The 16,692-nt window shown below is 38.4% G+C and overlaps 1 protein-coding gene across 4 annotated transcripts in view; it reads left to right on the top strand.

Annotated features, from left to right (window-relative positions):
* The window catches only part of LOC139712070 (syntaxin-like), a 94,621-nt gene that overhangs the window by 25,195 nt on the left and 52,734 nt on the right, over positions 1 to 16,692 (top strand). For all 4 annotated transcript variants that reach the window (XM_071623928.1, XM_071623917.1, XM_071623924.1 and 1 more), the window contains exon 4: positions 14,104 to 14,178. In XM_071623928.1, coding sequence (XP_071480029.1) covers positions 14,104 to 14,178 — 75 coding nt within the window. The remainder of the gene's footprint in view (positions 1 to 14,103; positions 14,179 to 16,692) is intronic.

Raw genomic sequence — 16,692 nt, 5'->3', positions numbered from 1 at the left:
CTTTGTTGCTGTTTTTTTTTAATGAGATTTGTCAAATGTATTCACTATTTGATAAAAAAATAAACAAACAAAATATCATACTTCAAAACATGAACCTACATGTATACCAGTACTTACAACCCATTACTTAATTTGGGATCATAAAACAAATTTTAGGAAATAGGGTTAAAATCAATGGGCTCTGCTATAAGAACATTTTTAAAAAAATACTTTGTAGACTTGTGTGATTACTTGTATACAAAGATGTCATGGAGGTCCCTTTTCATTTCTTAAAAACCCTTTACACCTTCTTCACTTTCAACCCTAATACACGTAAGTTTTGAAAGGATAATGCTACCACTTTGAAAGTTAGTATTTAAACCTTAGCTCTTCCCTGCAAACTTTGCATTCCTTGTTGTAAGTGCGGGAACGGGCGGTGCACTTCTTGTGGAGCAAATTTTCGCTTACTGTGGCATCAGGGAATGATGAAAGAACTCCGACACAAACACACATGCACACGCTCGTGCGGCAGCCTGCGAGAAAGTTCATAACGAGAAACCCAGCCTGCAAAGTAAATTACCCAACAGCGTTTGGATAATGCCTGGTGCATAGTGATATATTACAGGAAGCTATAGATTCTACAGTTTTCTGTGGGTTTCCCCATTGTTTCAAGTACATGTACAGTGTCAATAATACAGCAGTACACTGTATCAGTGTTTTTCAATCCCAGTTCCTCTTTTCTGCATGGAACATAAAATCACTTTAAAGGACAAGTTCACCTTCATAGACATGTGGGTTGAGTGAATGCAGCAATATTAGTAGAACACATCAGTGAGAGTTTGAGCAAAATCGGACAATCCGTTAAAAAGTTATGAATTTTTGAAGTTTCTGCTAAGTCACGGCTGGATGAAAAGACTACTATAGCTTGTGGTGTCACATGAGTACAACGATATAAAGAAAGAATAAAGAAAATTCAACGTATTTCCATTTTTCTCGCATAAGAAAAGAACACTCGACTTCTCTCTTTCAGAAGGCAGGGGGAATAATATTACCCTTAACATACGTCAGTAGCAAGTCGAAGAACTGTGCACTTTATTCAAAGAGTAAAGTTTTGTGAAATTCTCTTTTTATTTTCCTTATATACAGTAGTTGTACGCATGTGACATCATACACTGTAGTAGTCTTCTCTTCCAACAGTGACTGCACAGATACTTAAAATATTTGTAACTTTTGAACGGATTGTCCAATTTTCCTCAAACTTTCACTGATGTGTTCTACTAATATTGCTGCATTCTCTCAATCCTTATGTACAAGTATATGAAGGTGGACTTGTCCTTTAAACATGAACTCAACTGGCACTCAATGTTGTTGTGTCAATGATGATTTTGATTCAGAGTATACAATTATGTTAGAAATCTAGATTTCATTTATAATACATGTACAATGTACAGGTGTGTACCAAGTTTTTATAACATTAAACCCATGCAGATACAATTAAAACAATATTGTATGTTCTGTACAAGTATAAATGTGCATTGAGATTTTCAAAGACTGTTCGAGAATAAGTTTACAGTACATTGTAAATGACATGTTCCAGTGTACATTGTAGTCATGCCATTTTTTCTGTAACTTCATAGTTTAATACAAGAAGAGCATCATTGTAGAGGGATGGAAAGAGAGAAAGAGAAAGAGAGAGAGAGAGAGAGAGAGAGAGAAGGAGAAGGAGAAAGGGAGAGAAAGTGATGAGAAACATTAACTCACAGAAGAAAAAAATACATACTGTGTGTTCTATGTGCATGTGTGTACATTATTTTATACTAAAGAAAATAAGATCTTGCTGCAGCAACCTGCCATTTTTTATACTGTTCTTCATACCTGAGCCCCAGACTCTCATTTTTATAGAAAAGATACAAATATCTGTAATTGTGACACTGAGCATCATTATTAAGGTACTATTTACCTTTAGGGAGCAGTGATTTAAAAAATGTTCAAGTTGTCACATTTGATGCATTGCATGTATAGGTCAGTTACAAAGTGTATCATAAAAGCCTAATGAAAATACATACATGTACATACGGTACAAAGGAGATTTTTATATACTATTTTTCTCACTGAACCATAATGGTAGACAGTTCAGTCTGGAAACAATTTTATTTTAACTATTGTTAACATTTTGTATATTTTACAATACTTAGCATTGATTATAGAATTTATACTGATTATTATTTTTTTTTTACACTGGTTGTTTCTATTCATAACTCAAATTTCAGAACTATTTTGAAGCACTAAAGCTGGGTTTTTGTTTCTGCTGCAAATGGTACACAATGCCTTACAAGAGGAAAGGGATGGGGACTCAGTTAAATTCTGTATGAACATTTAAAAATTGATAAAAGAGGCTGATATACTGTACAATTTGTATTTGTACATTGTACAATGTAGATGTGCAAAGGCATGACAGTTAATGGCAAGTATCATAGGGGGTGGGATACAGACAGTAACACAACGAGTTATGTACAACAATACAGCAGCTGTCCCCATTAGCAATCCCTCATGATCACCAAGTTCTGTCATTGTGCATTATTGCTGCAATATAAAGACTTACCATGTACTGTAAAAAACAATATTTTTGTGGCATGAAATTTTCGCGAATTGGAGCCGTCGGCCTTTTTCGCAGCATGAAATTTTTTGCGAGTTGCCTCTTACATTCAATGCGTATAGTGTAGACAAGAACTTTTACATGCATTTTAATTTCGCGAAATTAAAATGCGCACAAACATTCCCCGTTTTACAGCAAGTTGCTTTAATAGCAGAGTACCAACAAAGGGGAATAGACAAAGAAGAAAAAAGAATAGAATATAAAATACATTGAAATTCAAGAAAGGGAAGAACTGATCTGCGGAGTGGCTGCAAAGTAATGCCAAATGGGGTTAGGAGGCAGGAGCTAATACTGGGTGTGGAGCGCGTTACATCAACGTGGAGTCACGCCGAGCCCGTATCGATAGAAATTGATTTTCCTGGTGTGCCAGGCTTAAATAGCTGGGTCGTGTGTGCACATGTGTTATGTGGCACCCTCGCCTCAGCTGCATGCATGTTTCTGCATCTCGGTCTGTCCCCTTTCCCACCCCACTCATCTCTCCTCCACTGCACTCTTCTCCTCCACCGGGTCTGCCTGCCTGCCTGCCTGCCTGCCTGCCTGCCCGCCTTTCCCCCTATCCTCTCATAGCAGCTCACTCTATATATTCATGCATCTCTTAAAGGTCCAGTTTACCTTTAGGAGCAGTGTTGTCAAAAAAATGTTCAAGATATCACATTTGATGCATACATGTATGTGTAGGTCTGTTGTATCACAAAACATCCTACCATATGAAATTTTTGCAATAAAGCCTAAAATATAAGGAGATTTTTACATATGAGTGTTTTTCTCGATAAACCGTAACTGTAGATGGTTTAGTCTAGAAACATTTTTATTATAACTATTGTTCACATTTTGTGTATTTAACAACACTAAACATCGATTATATGGATTCAAATTTTTACAGTAGTTGTTTCTATCCCTAACTCACATCTTAGAACTATTTTAAAGCATTATTGCTGGGTTTTTGTTTCATTTGCAAATGGTAAAGTATGCCTTTAAAGGGAAACCGATCGGCAGATATTATGGCTCTTCCATTAAATCAATCCTCATTGGTTGCCCGCCACAGTACAATCGAAAAACCACGACTAGCGCAGGCCAGCTACTGTGTGATACAATTGTCTGTCAGCAAATTATGATATGAATATTTGCGCGTAGACGTGGAGGTCGGCCGGAAGAAGTTCATAAACCCTTTGATAATTTCTGTGAATGGGGCCTCTCGCGAGAACCTTCAAGTACATGGACATGGTGTGAACATTTTGCTGAAGCATTACGCAGATTTCTGAATATGAAATTCTGAGTCAGACCAGCCTTTGCAATTCATAGCCATCCCATTTGATACGGTTCTTTTAATGTAATCGTCAGCTGTTAAAACTTCACATTGGATTGAAGCTGGTGATTCAGTGAAGTATTTATGATTACATGTATGTTTGATAATCTGCTCATGTTGTGCTCTTCTACATGAGGTAGAATTTACAATGTAGATGTTTAGGAATGGTAGGAAAGAAATCACTAATGAAAAAAACTGAAGCATGAGCATATTTACAGTGTATATATGCAGTATTGAATTTCAAACCTTGCAAAATTAGTATATTGAAAGCTTGAAGAATGGGGAGGGGGCAAGAAGAAAAAAAAATTCATCCATGAGATGCAGAGTGAGAAATAATGATATGGAGACAATGATATCTCTGTAAGCTGTGCTGTTTTCCCCTTCATGAGATTTGTGCACTGTGACAGGCAAGGGTGTGTTTTTTTTTTTTTGCTGCTCCCCCTCCTAGTATGTACACATATGTACTGGCTGTCCTCAGTAATCAGATATAGGCGTACAATGTAAGTGGCCTGGGGGTACCAGCCCACTCCCCCCCCCCCTCCCCTCCCCCAAAGCAAAAGAAAAAGATGAAAAAAGGAGGTGATAAAGAGGCAAGGGAGAAGAACAAGAAGAGGGTGAGGATGAAGATTCAAAGGGGTTCGGCATACGGCCCAGTAAATCTTGTTGCCCTGACAGCGAGGGGTAACGCCTATCGTCGGAGGCATCTTTTTGGGGGCTCGCTCATCCACAGCTGTGGCAATGCGGTGTCATTGCCTGCATATAAAGGGTAGTGACTGTGGAAGATATTGAAGTGGAAGAAGCATGTCTTGCACTTGTTCAGAGACATATCCTTACATCTAGCTCCAAATGGAGGACAATTGTAATGGTTGCAAAACTAGAGATGTTTGGTCATCTTGGAAAACAAACCACAAGAGCAGAAACCATGAAACATCTGAGTTTTTAGTGATACATTGCCATATGATACTTTACACGTAAAGCTGTGGTATCAAGTTTTATTGATATTCTTGGATCCATGAGTGTCGGAGGCTATCTGTCTGTAGATCTGCTAATTAGTGAAAATACAAGCAAATAGCAGAGAGGAGCAATCATGCAAAACACCAGTCGAAACCACTGTATAATTTTTACAGTACTTACTTATTGGGTATGGCAGCCTTCATTTTTCTTCCGTATATTTTTTACTTTGTTCATAGACAGTAACACAGTTTGCATTATTTTCTGGTTTCCAGTTATAACCCATGGGAAAGTTTGCCTTGATGCAAGTCCACCAAAACACAAATTCTTAGTCATAATATCTGGCAAATTATAGCTTTTTTTTCATTTCTGGTACTGTACAATGTCGGACTGGATGTTTTTGTGTTTTTTGTACATGTAGGTGAATACAGAATACTCCAAGAATGGCTCCACCCCTACCCCATCCCTCTCTACCCCCCCCCCCCCCAATCCCTCTCCACTGTGCTTGGGATATTCTCTTGTATCTTTAAATCCCAAATATGACAGCCATTAATACCACAATGACAAACTGCCTTCTCCGTGATGATATCCTCTACTCATTTCTCTCTCATCTCTCCCCCCCCCCCCCCCGTTCTTATCCTACGTGTACCTCCGATCTCTTCCCTTTGGAGAAAAAAATCTAAACAAAAATGACAACGGGGAGAGAAAGATAAAAGAAAAAAAAAATGATGGCTGGGCTGGAAATGAGTGAGCCACCTTGACTTTCCTGATTTGCTAACTTGGTTGATTGGTGTGATATTCACTTAGGATTGGAAGATGTGCCCAAGGTCTCCACAAGCCATTGCCGGGAGTCTAGAGCAGACGTGGGCAAAGCCTATTGCTCCACTTCTCAATCTCGACGGTTGGCCCCCTTTCACACTGAGAGGAAGACTTGCCCGTGCAATGAATATATCACCTACAGCTGTACATGTACTGTACAGTCAGTCTTGAACCATCTCTCGGAAAGTATTTGCAGTCCCATGCAATGGCCCACCATACTTTTGTTTTGTATCATTGCACTTATATCTAGAAATATTTTGGGCATCAACATCTGTACACTTACATTGTAATTGTATTACTGTATATCCATGCATTCACACTATTACTGTGATGTATGTGTAGATTTTGGTGGGTATTAGCGATGCAAGAAGTTTGTTGTTGTTTCTGTGCAGCAGTAGTACAGTATTTTTACAGATGGAAAACATTGCATTTTCCTTCACTTCTGTGAACAAGTATACAGTACAAGATGTACACACAATTTGTACATAATTCATGAATTAAGCCATCATTTGTGTTGATGATTACATTGACTATTACTGTATTGCAAACAGTATAGTGATATGGGGGTGGGGGTGGGGGGGTGGGGGAGGGGGATATGTACATGATTATAAGATTTGCTACATTTTGAATACTTTCTGTCACTGCATTTGACCAGGAAATGATGATAGTGATATTCTTGTGATTTTGATTCAATGGTGATGAAGATAATGATAATTTTGAATATTTCTCTGTTTCTTGGATCAGAAATCTGTCTAAAGTTACTCTTGCCCAAAGAACTTTCTATGTGGCATGCACCAAATTTGGCTGAGGGGCAGATTAATGACAGTTCTATTAAAGAAAGCTTCATTTCACACTATGCCATATCGTGCTTTGCCTACATTATCTGACAAGGGATTTCTTGAAAAGCATGGCCAACAAGTACAGGTCATATTTGCTTTTTTTTTACTTCTTTTTTTAACCTATGGTGTCATAGTATTGTTACTTGTCATGGCCGTCATGTATCAGAGCATTTCCAGTTTTGGTAAGCAATGGATTAACCAGTTGGGGAAAGTTGCGCAATGCGCGACGCTTTGGGTAGTTATGCCCAAGACAGGAAGATGCCTCTACTGCCACATGTGAATCGGGCCTGGAAAGCTAATTACGTGACAGAACGCATCAAATTGGCTCAAGTCAAGCGGACTCCGGGGCTTCCGCCGGGAATGATACATTATGTACACTCCTGGTCAGCGTAGTCTTCAGTCTGTGTGTTTGTGTCATGTGTGTGTGTGTGTGCGTGTGTGCGTGAGTGAGCTTGCGTGCATGTGCGTGTGTGCGTCAGTAATTGTAAGTGTTTATGTGGGGGTGGGGCGCAGTGGGATGCATTGTTGGTGTTTTGGTTGCACTCTCAAACACCTAATCAATCTTTCCACCAAAATGATTGAAGAGACTTGATGGGAAGTAGCTTTGATGAGACAAAGGTAGTAGAAAAGTGTCTTCACTGCTCTTATACCTGTGCTAAATTAAATATCAATTGGTCATCAGCTAGTTGGTGAAAGGTCATGATGCAATCATGTGACTAATGCACTGAGGATTTAAAAAAAGATTACATTATGAGCAGTGACATTACTTCAGGCAATAGTTTCAAAATTTGACTAGATGCCAATGGCACAATGCAGCTTTGCAACCATCCAAACTGAGTGACTCCATGCTACAATGTATTATGAAATATTGTGTATCTAAAGACCATAAAGTATATATTACAAGTATTGCCTTGCCTATGATTGTGATTTTAACACTCGACAGTCTCTTGGGAATTACAGCATGTGTTTTCCCCTTTGGCCAATACACATAATGTACATGTACACATTTTATTTTCCCTCAGTGTTGTGAGTTTCAGAGGAAATATAACCTCACAAGCAAACTATAACTCCTATGGGGATGTAAAGGTGTTATGTGACACTCCTGAAAAGGCAATATCTGTTTCACAGAGAATATGTTTCACAGAGAATTGCTTCAATACTATCCCTAACACTGTGAAATAGCCATGACCCTTATACTATTTGCATAGGGGTTGAGAATGTGCTATGCAAACAAGAAAGATGCAGCAATGAATGAAGATTAGGGTATTATCTCTTTTGAAGTCATTTCTGTGCATATATCTACTTGTATACACACCCTCATTTTTAACTCGCATTGTGTGCAGCAAATAAAATGGTCGTGTGTGTGAATAATTGATTTATAGTGACTGGCTGTTGAGGGCAGTTTGAGTGTAATGCAGTTTAGCGCTGGTAAGAGTGACTGTGCTATTGTGTTGATACCATGGAATGCCACTAGCTCAAAAGCTGTCTCACAAATGTACAACTGTAGTTCACTTTGTGACATCACTATTGTACTGAGAGGTCTTGCAGTAGTTACAGCATGGAAGACTTGATGTTACAAAATACACATACAGGTGTAGAATTTACACATTTATGGAATTCCCCTGTATAGTTCTTGTCAGCAAGACTTTATTCACTGATCTCAGTCTCAACATTAGGTGGGCCATGGCAGACATACTGTAAATGAATGATCATCCTTGAAAATTGACTGTAGATTTCTTTGGATCTTTGCCTACAAATTATAGTAGGCCCTCCATTATGCACATCTGTTGTACTAATGCAAAAATTTCCACAAAAAAAAAAACAAACCAAAAAAAAAAACCAAAAACAAACCAACAGATCATTGCTGTGTTAATGACCTGAAAAACCAGATGGAAAGGCATTATAATCTAGCATTATAAATGATTCTTGAAGAAACAAAAAACAAAAGCAATAAGATATGATGGGACTATTAAAGGAAAGGGCATGGCAAGGTTTGACTTGCCCTTTAAGCCTGAACTGTGGGAAGGAAGGACTGGTTGCCTTTAAGTGCACTCCAGCTCTCAGGCCATGTTTGTGTACTCTAAACAGCAGTGGGCTCGGGCTGGTTTGATTAATATAAAGTGACTTCACATCTGGGGAAGATAGTGACACACCCAGAAAAGCCAAGGGCTCTGAACACAAAGCCTTTTCTCTCTCCCTCTCTTTCTCTATCTATTTCTTTCTCTCTCGCAATCCTTCTCCACCACGAACACTCTCTCTTGTTTATTTAACAGAACAGTGTACATGTTGTGTTACACTGATGTAATGTAAAACCTGATAATAGCGTAAAGTGTCCACAGTAGTAGGGAAGATAAAGCAGCTATGAGCAGTACTCCTTCCTTTATACGATGCATGCATTCATAGAATTGTGTAAACATAGCCTTGCTGTGACAGTGAAATGAAACAGCAGAAATTTGTCTCTATGTATATCAAGATGAGAAAAGAGATCTCTTGACGAAGGTCAAGAGAACAGCAAGACGTTGTACCAACGGTGAAAAGTATTCATGCATGTATCACTTGACAGTTCATAGATATGCTTCAAGAAGTGAGTTTTAAAGCTGATGACGAAAATTGGATTAAACATCAAGACTTTTGAGCATACTGTATACTCGCCTGTGAAACTTACTCAGCAAGTGTCTATCAATGTACACTTGGTATCTGTCCCATTCATTATTAGCTTTACCTCACTGTATGCATCACTATGTATTTTATCCTGTAATACAACATGGACCATTTTGTTGAAATGGTGGTGTTGGTTGGGGGGGGGGGGGGTTGGGGAGGGGTGCAGGAGGGAGGAAGTTTGCCTCTTGTGAAATTGGAGTCCATATTATTGGATTTCTAAGTGGCACCATTGACAGGAAATGCAGGAAATACATGCAGTTGTGAATGTTCAGAACATTCTAAAAGCAACACTCATATCTCAGAACTACTTGGTCTTCTCAGCATGAGATTGTTTTTTTCTAGTTTCTACTTTTTCATTACATTGTACTCTTCTGATCTGTAGATTTGGTTCAGACTTGCAGTGATTTTGGCCTAAAGTCGACGTACCGAGAGAAGCGGACATGGGATTGTTTTTGTTTTTGTTGTTTTGAAAAATTCCGACGGTGATGGATAAAGTCTCGGCAAGTAAGGTCACAACGTTCAGTTCGTGAAGAAAACTAGCTTGGGAGAGGGAGGGGGTAAGAGAGAGAGCAGTAGAACCAGTATGAAGGGTTAGGAAAATGGGGGGGGGGGGGGGGAAGAGGGGGGTAAGGGGGAGAGGAAGTGGTAAAGTGGGTTGCGTACAAAATTTCTGCCATGCAGATACGATCTCTCGGGTAATGTCCCATTGGGTATATTCATTCATTAGCATGCAGAGGTGAGGGGAGGCAAGCAGCCAGTGCTAGGAGTAGTAGTCTCCAAGTCCAGACTGTATATCTTTCTTTGCCGTCCAATGTTTCTCAAACATGCAGCTGTGTATAATACAAGTGTGTAGCAAGTTGACGAAGGTTACAGTATGCAATAGCGTCACTATGCACTGTAACCTTCAATGTTGATGCTACATTGTTGGGTAATGAAATCAATTTTTCTCTGGAACTCACATTTTACAGGTGACAACTATCAGTTCAACCCCCCCCCCCCAATATCTTACAGTTGAATATCTGAATATTAGACTGACTCAAGTCCAAATTTGGCTAAATCTTTAGAGACCCCTTTCAAAGCAGGGAAATTATATGTGTCCATGTACTCATAATCTACACTAAGACTATTAAATGAAGATAATTCCAATGCCACATAAGTACTGCTGTATGCTCAGTCCATTATAAAAATAAAAACTACTTTTTGTGTGTTTTCAATTTCTCTGATAATTATACAAATAGCTGTGATGTAACATCGTGTGTTCAGAAAATAAACAAAATGTTTGTACATGTACAGTACAAAATGTACGTTTGCTTTTTTTCACGGGCAAATACAACATTGTGTTACAACATTGTGTTTCAAAAACTAAAATGCTTTAAAGTCTCCACACTAGGAAATATATGTGTGTAGTATCTTTAAATTTGAATCAAGTTTTCAGCAAGCTCTTTTCAAATGCAGCTTAACTAGAGAAGTACTAAACATATGTTGTACTAGAAAATACTTCTACATTGTATGTTTAGGGGCATTTTGGGTTGATTTTGTGAATTGCCTACACTGTAGTGTTTGTGAAACTCATACATGTAGCCCAGAGATAATACTGGTTCACATTTAAGAGAAAATGCTGTGACAGGATATGCAGAGATGCGAAATCTCTTTTTTTTTTCTCTCTCGAAAAGGGATGATGCTTCTTTATCATACTGTCACTGGTTCTTGATTGCAAATTCAGTCACATGAGGAACTGTTTTTCAAGTCCCAGTTTGTAAATTGTTATGCTCGCAATATATATTGTGCAAAGAGTGTACATTGTATGTGATGCAAACAGATGATCGATATTTGCAAAGTAGAGTCTGGAAAGTTAGGCTATACTGCAGGAGGGCTCTTGTGAGTCGGGAGACAGGAGTGTAAGGGGTGCGTCGCGCTGGATGCATGCGTATGTGTGTGTGTGTTTGTGTGTGACCGTTTGTGTTAGCTTGCGTGTGGATGTATCAGGGATGTGTGTGTGTGTGTGTGTGTGTGTGTGTGTGTGTGTGTGTGAGCGAGCTTGGCTGTATTATACATGTACAGTCAGAGCATTCACTGTGTGTGGGCTGACACTGGTACATGTGCAGGGAAAAGTGGGGAAAAAAAGACGAAAAAAGGAGAGATGTCGGAAGAGAGGGGGAGAAAGAGAGGAACAGAAAATGAGCAAGTGGCACCAGAATGGTACGAGGTACTCCATAATGCTGTATGCGGTAGTTAGAAATGCTCCAGCCCTAAATGCTGATGCATTCCTGTTTGCTCAGTTTAAGTCTGTGACTTCTGCACCGGGGCATATATATCGCTCTGCGTGCAGTCACAACAGAATTCAGAGGTTTTTAATATCTTGCGTGAGGCTCGTTTTACTTTCACTAACTACAGTGTACCTTTCTTGCAGGCATGTATAGGTATTTCTGTCATACGCAAAATAGGTATTTGGGCAAGTGCCCTGTATGTTTAAAGAGGAATTAATGTTGCTTTGTATAGAACCAGAAAAAACAGATGGGTAGATCAGTGAAAATTTGGAGAAAAATCAGACACACACAAAAAGTTATCAATCGATAAAGTTTCGAGAGTAAGACAAATTGGCAACTCTGTGTGACGTAGGTGTTGAGCAGCTCTTTTTTTGTTATACTCTGCAAAATTTCACTCATTTTGATTTTTCTCACACAAAAGATTTTCTTTTGATCTGTTCTTAGTATATACCAAGAACAAAAAAAAATACATAATAAGAGTGATATGTTTTTGCATGTCATCCTCCGTGATGAAGTTCTGTCTGTGCCATAATATCTAATAAAAAATAAATGAGTCAAATTCTGTGTACAAAACTAATGGAGAGCTGCTCGACACCTGTACAATGTACATCTCACAGAGTTGCCAGTTTTTCTTGTAATACTACTTTATCAGTACATAACTTTGTCTGTGTGTCTAATTTTTTTCCCAAATTTTCACCTATCTACTTTTCTGATTTTTCTGTTTTCATCCGAAGCAACATTATATCACAATGGAATTCCCCTTTAATAGACAGATACCTATCAGTTTGCTTGCCCAACAATGCATTTCAGTTGCCCTTGGCAACCAGGCCTGTGGGTTTGCATCACCCTGTGTCAATACAAGAACCTTCTTGTAGAAACTAGAAGTGATTTATTTTGGTATTTCACACACATACATCTGGAAAATGATTGAAATAGATTATTTTGGTAGGGATGAAGAAATATGAAAAGGAGCATTTTTTTATCAGAGTAATGATAAAAGAGGCATGATCATAAATGTGTCTTCTTTGTCAATTCACACATGATGTAAAGAAATCCTAATAAAGACAACTTACAGACACAAAAATTAAATAAGTTTGGCAGGAGAAGAGATAGGTCTTCTCTTCTTCACTGCCTCTGTCATCAGAGCCCATTAAAAAGCACATATCAAATGTTGGTTTCAATAGTGACATTGAATACCTGCCATACTAATCTTGATATCTTATGCAATACTGAGCTCTCAAGATCTTTTCGTTTTGCAGACTTTTGTCTACAATATGAAGCCATGCAGTGTATTACAGTATGCCCAAAAGTTGTTGTCTGCAGTTACATATTGTACCTCCCAGCTCAATTTGTAGCAGGTTGTAGAAGCTGCCATTCATTTCCTGCAAATCTTGTGGATTTTGCGACTTTTGTTGTCGCAAATACCCCTCGTCTGCGAAAATTGGCTATTATGGACCCAGTGTGAAAAAGTGCATGATACAGAAGATCCCACATTCACAGTGTTAGCTGAATTTGAAATGCTTAGCAGTGTGCTGAATAACATGCAATGTGATTGTGGAACGTTCACACTATTGTTCATTTTTTTTCTTTAATTCATACATTGGAGCCTACATAGGTTCAGAGGAAATGATGTCACATGTTGTTTCTTAAATCTATAAATGTGTGGCTGCAAATGCTGTTCAAATTTATGAGGAAAAATGCTACAAAAACAGAATATTGCCATTGTTTTATGGATCTTGGTTTTTGTTGTGTTCTTCAGAGCATTTTTGTGAGTATGGTCGTGGATTTCAACCATGTACATGTACAAGTGTACACATAAAGCATAGTTAATTTACAGAGCTCCGTAAACAACAGAATTATCTACATTTTCCTGAATGCCTACATTTGTACACAGCAGGATTTGAGATACTGTAAAAGTGTATGATTCTTTGACATCAGTGAAATCTTGTAGATGGAAGGACAGCTCAAAGATGTATCTTATTCTTGGGAGATGTTCTTTCTCAAAGCAGTCATACTGACATCTTATTATGCTGTCTTCTTTTGATGTGAACATACCACATGGTAATTCATTGCAATTATACAAAGTACAGTTGACCGTGCAAACAAATCACTTGAACCATAAAACATTTGCATGTCTGTATGGGTGTGAACAAACCCACCTCTGACTGTATTATGAATTCTTCTTTTAACCCATTGAGGACGAGTCCCGGATATGCTCGGGCAAGTGTTTATGGGAAATGCATATTGTAGCAAAGTCAGTCTGTCCTCAACAGGTTAATACAGGGTATGTTGTTAGTGCAAGACAGACTGACCTTCATCTACATTTGTAGCTATGTGTACAACTTGTTACTGTAATGCTATGCAAATTCTCTTGTTAATATTTATGACATGTGTATACCAGGAAAACTCAGAACTTTGCTGTGATACCCCCAAATTTTCACCCAATATTTCACTTGCACACTAAGTCATACTGTTCTCTTGACAACTATTTACAGACAGTGGCTTTCATTTCTGACCCAGGTACTCATATCTTTTGCATGTAATGTGTATTATGTAAAAAAAATAGTGACACATTTCTAATGTCTTCCTCTTGTGTTTTGTTATGTTTTTTCCTGTCTATTGCAGAAGTGAAGGAGGAGCTGGAGGAACTGATGAATGACATCAAGAAAACTGCCAACAAAGTCAGGGGGAAGTTAAAGGGTAAGATCATGATAGCTCACCACCACCCATCCGCCTGAAATGAGCACCATCTTCTTTTATCCATCACTTGGGTACATGAAAGTCTGTCATCTCTAGTGATCCAGAAAGAGAATTCAGTTTTTTCACATTTACGTTTTTGTTGTTGTTTATCTTGCTCTTCAAAGTACATTTTACATGTAGATCTTTAACTTTCCTTTATGTTTGTCATTTTTTTGTGTTTTTTTATGCCTCTGCCACAAAGTGTCACCGGAGGCATTATTATATGTATATATATATATATATATATATATATATATATTTTTTTTTTTTTTTTTTTTTTTTTTTTGGGGGGGGGGAACTCTCCTATAGAATATGTGTTAATGTGGTGGCACACTGCATGCAGCAGATATCTATCAGAATGAAATTCAAGTTACGGTGGTTGATGTTTGAACCCATGAAGATCATCACTATGGTAGCGTCTTCACTGAGCAAGAAGACGGCAATGCTGCCATAAATTTTGGACGTTAATGGCCTGTTTCTTTAAAGCGCACGCTGCGCTGATCGCACAGAGAAAGGTGAGAAAGCGTTCGGCTGTGTTGAGACATATCACGAACCATCCCCATCTGTAACTCTGCCGAAAAGTCACGTCAGCATCAGGCGACATAACAAGGACTGTTGCCTAGCAACCATCATCTTTCTCCAGACACATCCTGCAAATTTTACGACGCCGTTCCAAAACAGGAGTGGTCGGGCCTCGTAGATGTTTGCGGATCATTAGTGGCAAAGTGAGATATTGCCATTAAAACAGACTTTTGGTTGAAAATTGGTCTTTTATTTCCGTTGAGGGAATTTGCAAATGGGATGACCTTTGTTGCAGCCCTTAAAATGGGGTTTCTTCACAGGAGAAGATATTATTGTTACAGACTTTCCATAGATAGGAAGTGAAGGAGAAAAGGATATTGTATGTCACTTTTGAAGAATCTTGGGGAACGATAATAGTACCGGTATGTATTGTATTACCACAAACTGCATGGTCCTTCTAACCGAACCCTAGCTGATTTTAAATGTAGGGGTCAATGCTGAATCTAGATCCTCAAGATTATAAAGATTCTCAGACCACTAGTCCCATACACTTCAGATGGTGTTGCATTTATTCAAACAAATAAGAATTGCTGTGCAAAAAGAAAGTATTATTTGATAAGAAATCTCAAGTGTGTACCATTCTCTAAGTTGATATTTACCTGCTGAATCAATCAGTAAAATCACCAAAAGTACCTGAATAATAATGTTTTGAAAAGGATAAAAAAGCAGAAAGAATATAATTAACAAAGATGAAAAAGCCATGGCTTGCTATTCATTGCAAAAGAAAAATCAATTTACATGTATGCTCAAATCAATTTGATTAAAAAGTCAAATATTACTATGATCAATTCAACTGTCAAATATCTTTAGATTTGATTTTGGTTACCCATCCCCAACTCTTGCACTTGCATACAATCCAAGGTCCAGCCAGAGTAATTTCTTCCTTAAGTTTGCTTCCTGATTAAATACATTTGTAGTTGATGACAGATGGTTATAGTGATTTTACCTTTTATTATTAATTTAGCCATTGTGATTTGATATGTTCACACTGATGGGAAACAAAAAAATATCTGGAATCATTTGCCAAGAAAAGAGCATAAGCAAATGGACTATACTGACAAACAGACAGACAGACAGACAGACATGCATAAAACTATGTATTTTCAAAAAACAAAAAGTGCAAAATGACTAGAATTGCAAAGACAAAACTTGAGGGGACTAAATCCATAGCAGGCATTTTACCGGGCTTCATGTAAATTTATGTACGACTTTTGCCCGTCCTGAAAACATGTGAACCCATGTACAGTACTTGTAGTCAGCTGTGCGCGTGGGCAGTACAGTCACCATGTGTGGGAGGCTATTAGTATTGCAGTGCGTGGATCGCGGGACAGACTGACAACGAACATGTTTAAATGACCTGGGTGTGAATTTGCATAGCTGCCGTACAATATCACAGGGGTCTGTCAATTATGCCATCATTTATTCCTCTGTTCACGCATCAAGGACAGACCCCCCCCCCCTTTTTCTTTCCCCGTGACTAATTAGTCTATATTGGTCAGTTAAGGGAATCAATCTTCCATGCTGAGAGTGATTGCATTATGAATCTTACATTACTCACCTTATTGATATTGCTTAAAGGCATTGCCTAACAATGCTCCCAGTTTGCAAAAGCTGACCTGTGTTGTCCTACTGTATGCGCTACCACTGCGCTTTATTGTTTGACAATAGAGCCCTTGAAAGATGGCGGTTGGGAGTGGCCACTGATAAAAAAAAAAAAAATTGTGAAAATCTGTGATGAGCAAATTTTTAATTTTTCCTGTAGATGGTACAGTAGTGTCACAGTAAGCCATTTCAGAATGGTTTATGAGCGTGATGATATTTGAGCATTGTGATAGCCATGGCATCGCTTTCACACCTTGTGAGTTTGAATGTTTCTTCTTCCAGTCTGAACAT

The sequence above is a fragment of the Diadema antillarum genome, unplaced genomic scaffold (assembly GCF_040938485.1).
Source record: "Diadema antillarum isolate AM-2024a unplaced genomic scaffold, OU_Dant_1.0 scf00000040, whole genome shotgun sequence".
Lineage (NCBI taxonomy): Eukaryota > Metazoa > Echinodermata > Echinoidea > Diadematoida > Diadematidae > Diadema > Diadema antillarum.
Note: the sequence above shows the minus strand (reverse complement) of the source record. Positions and strands in the feature narration are given on the sequence as shown.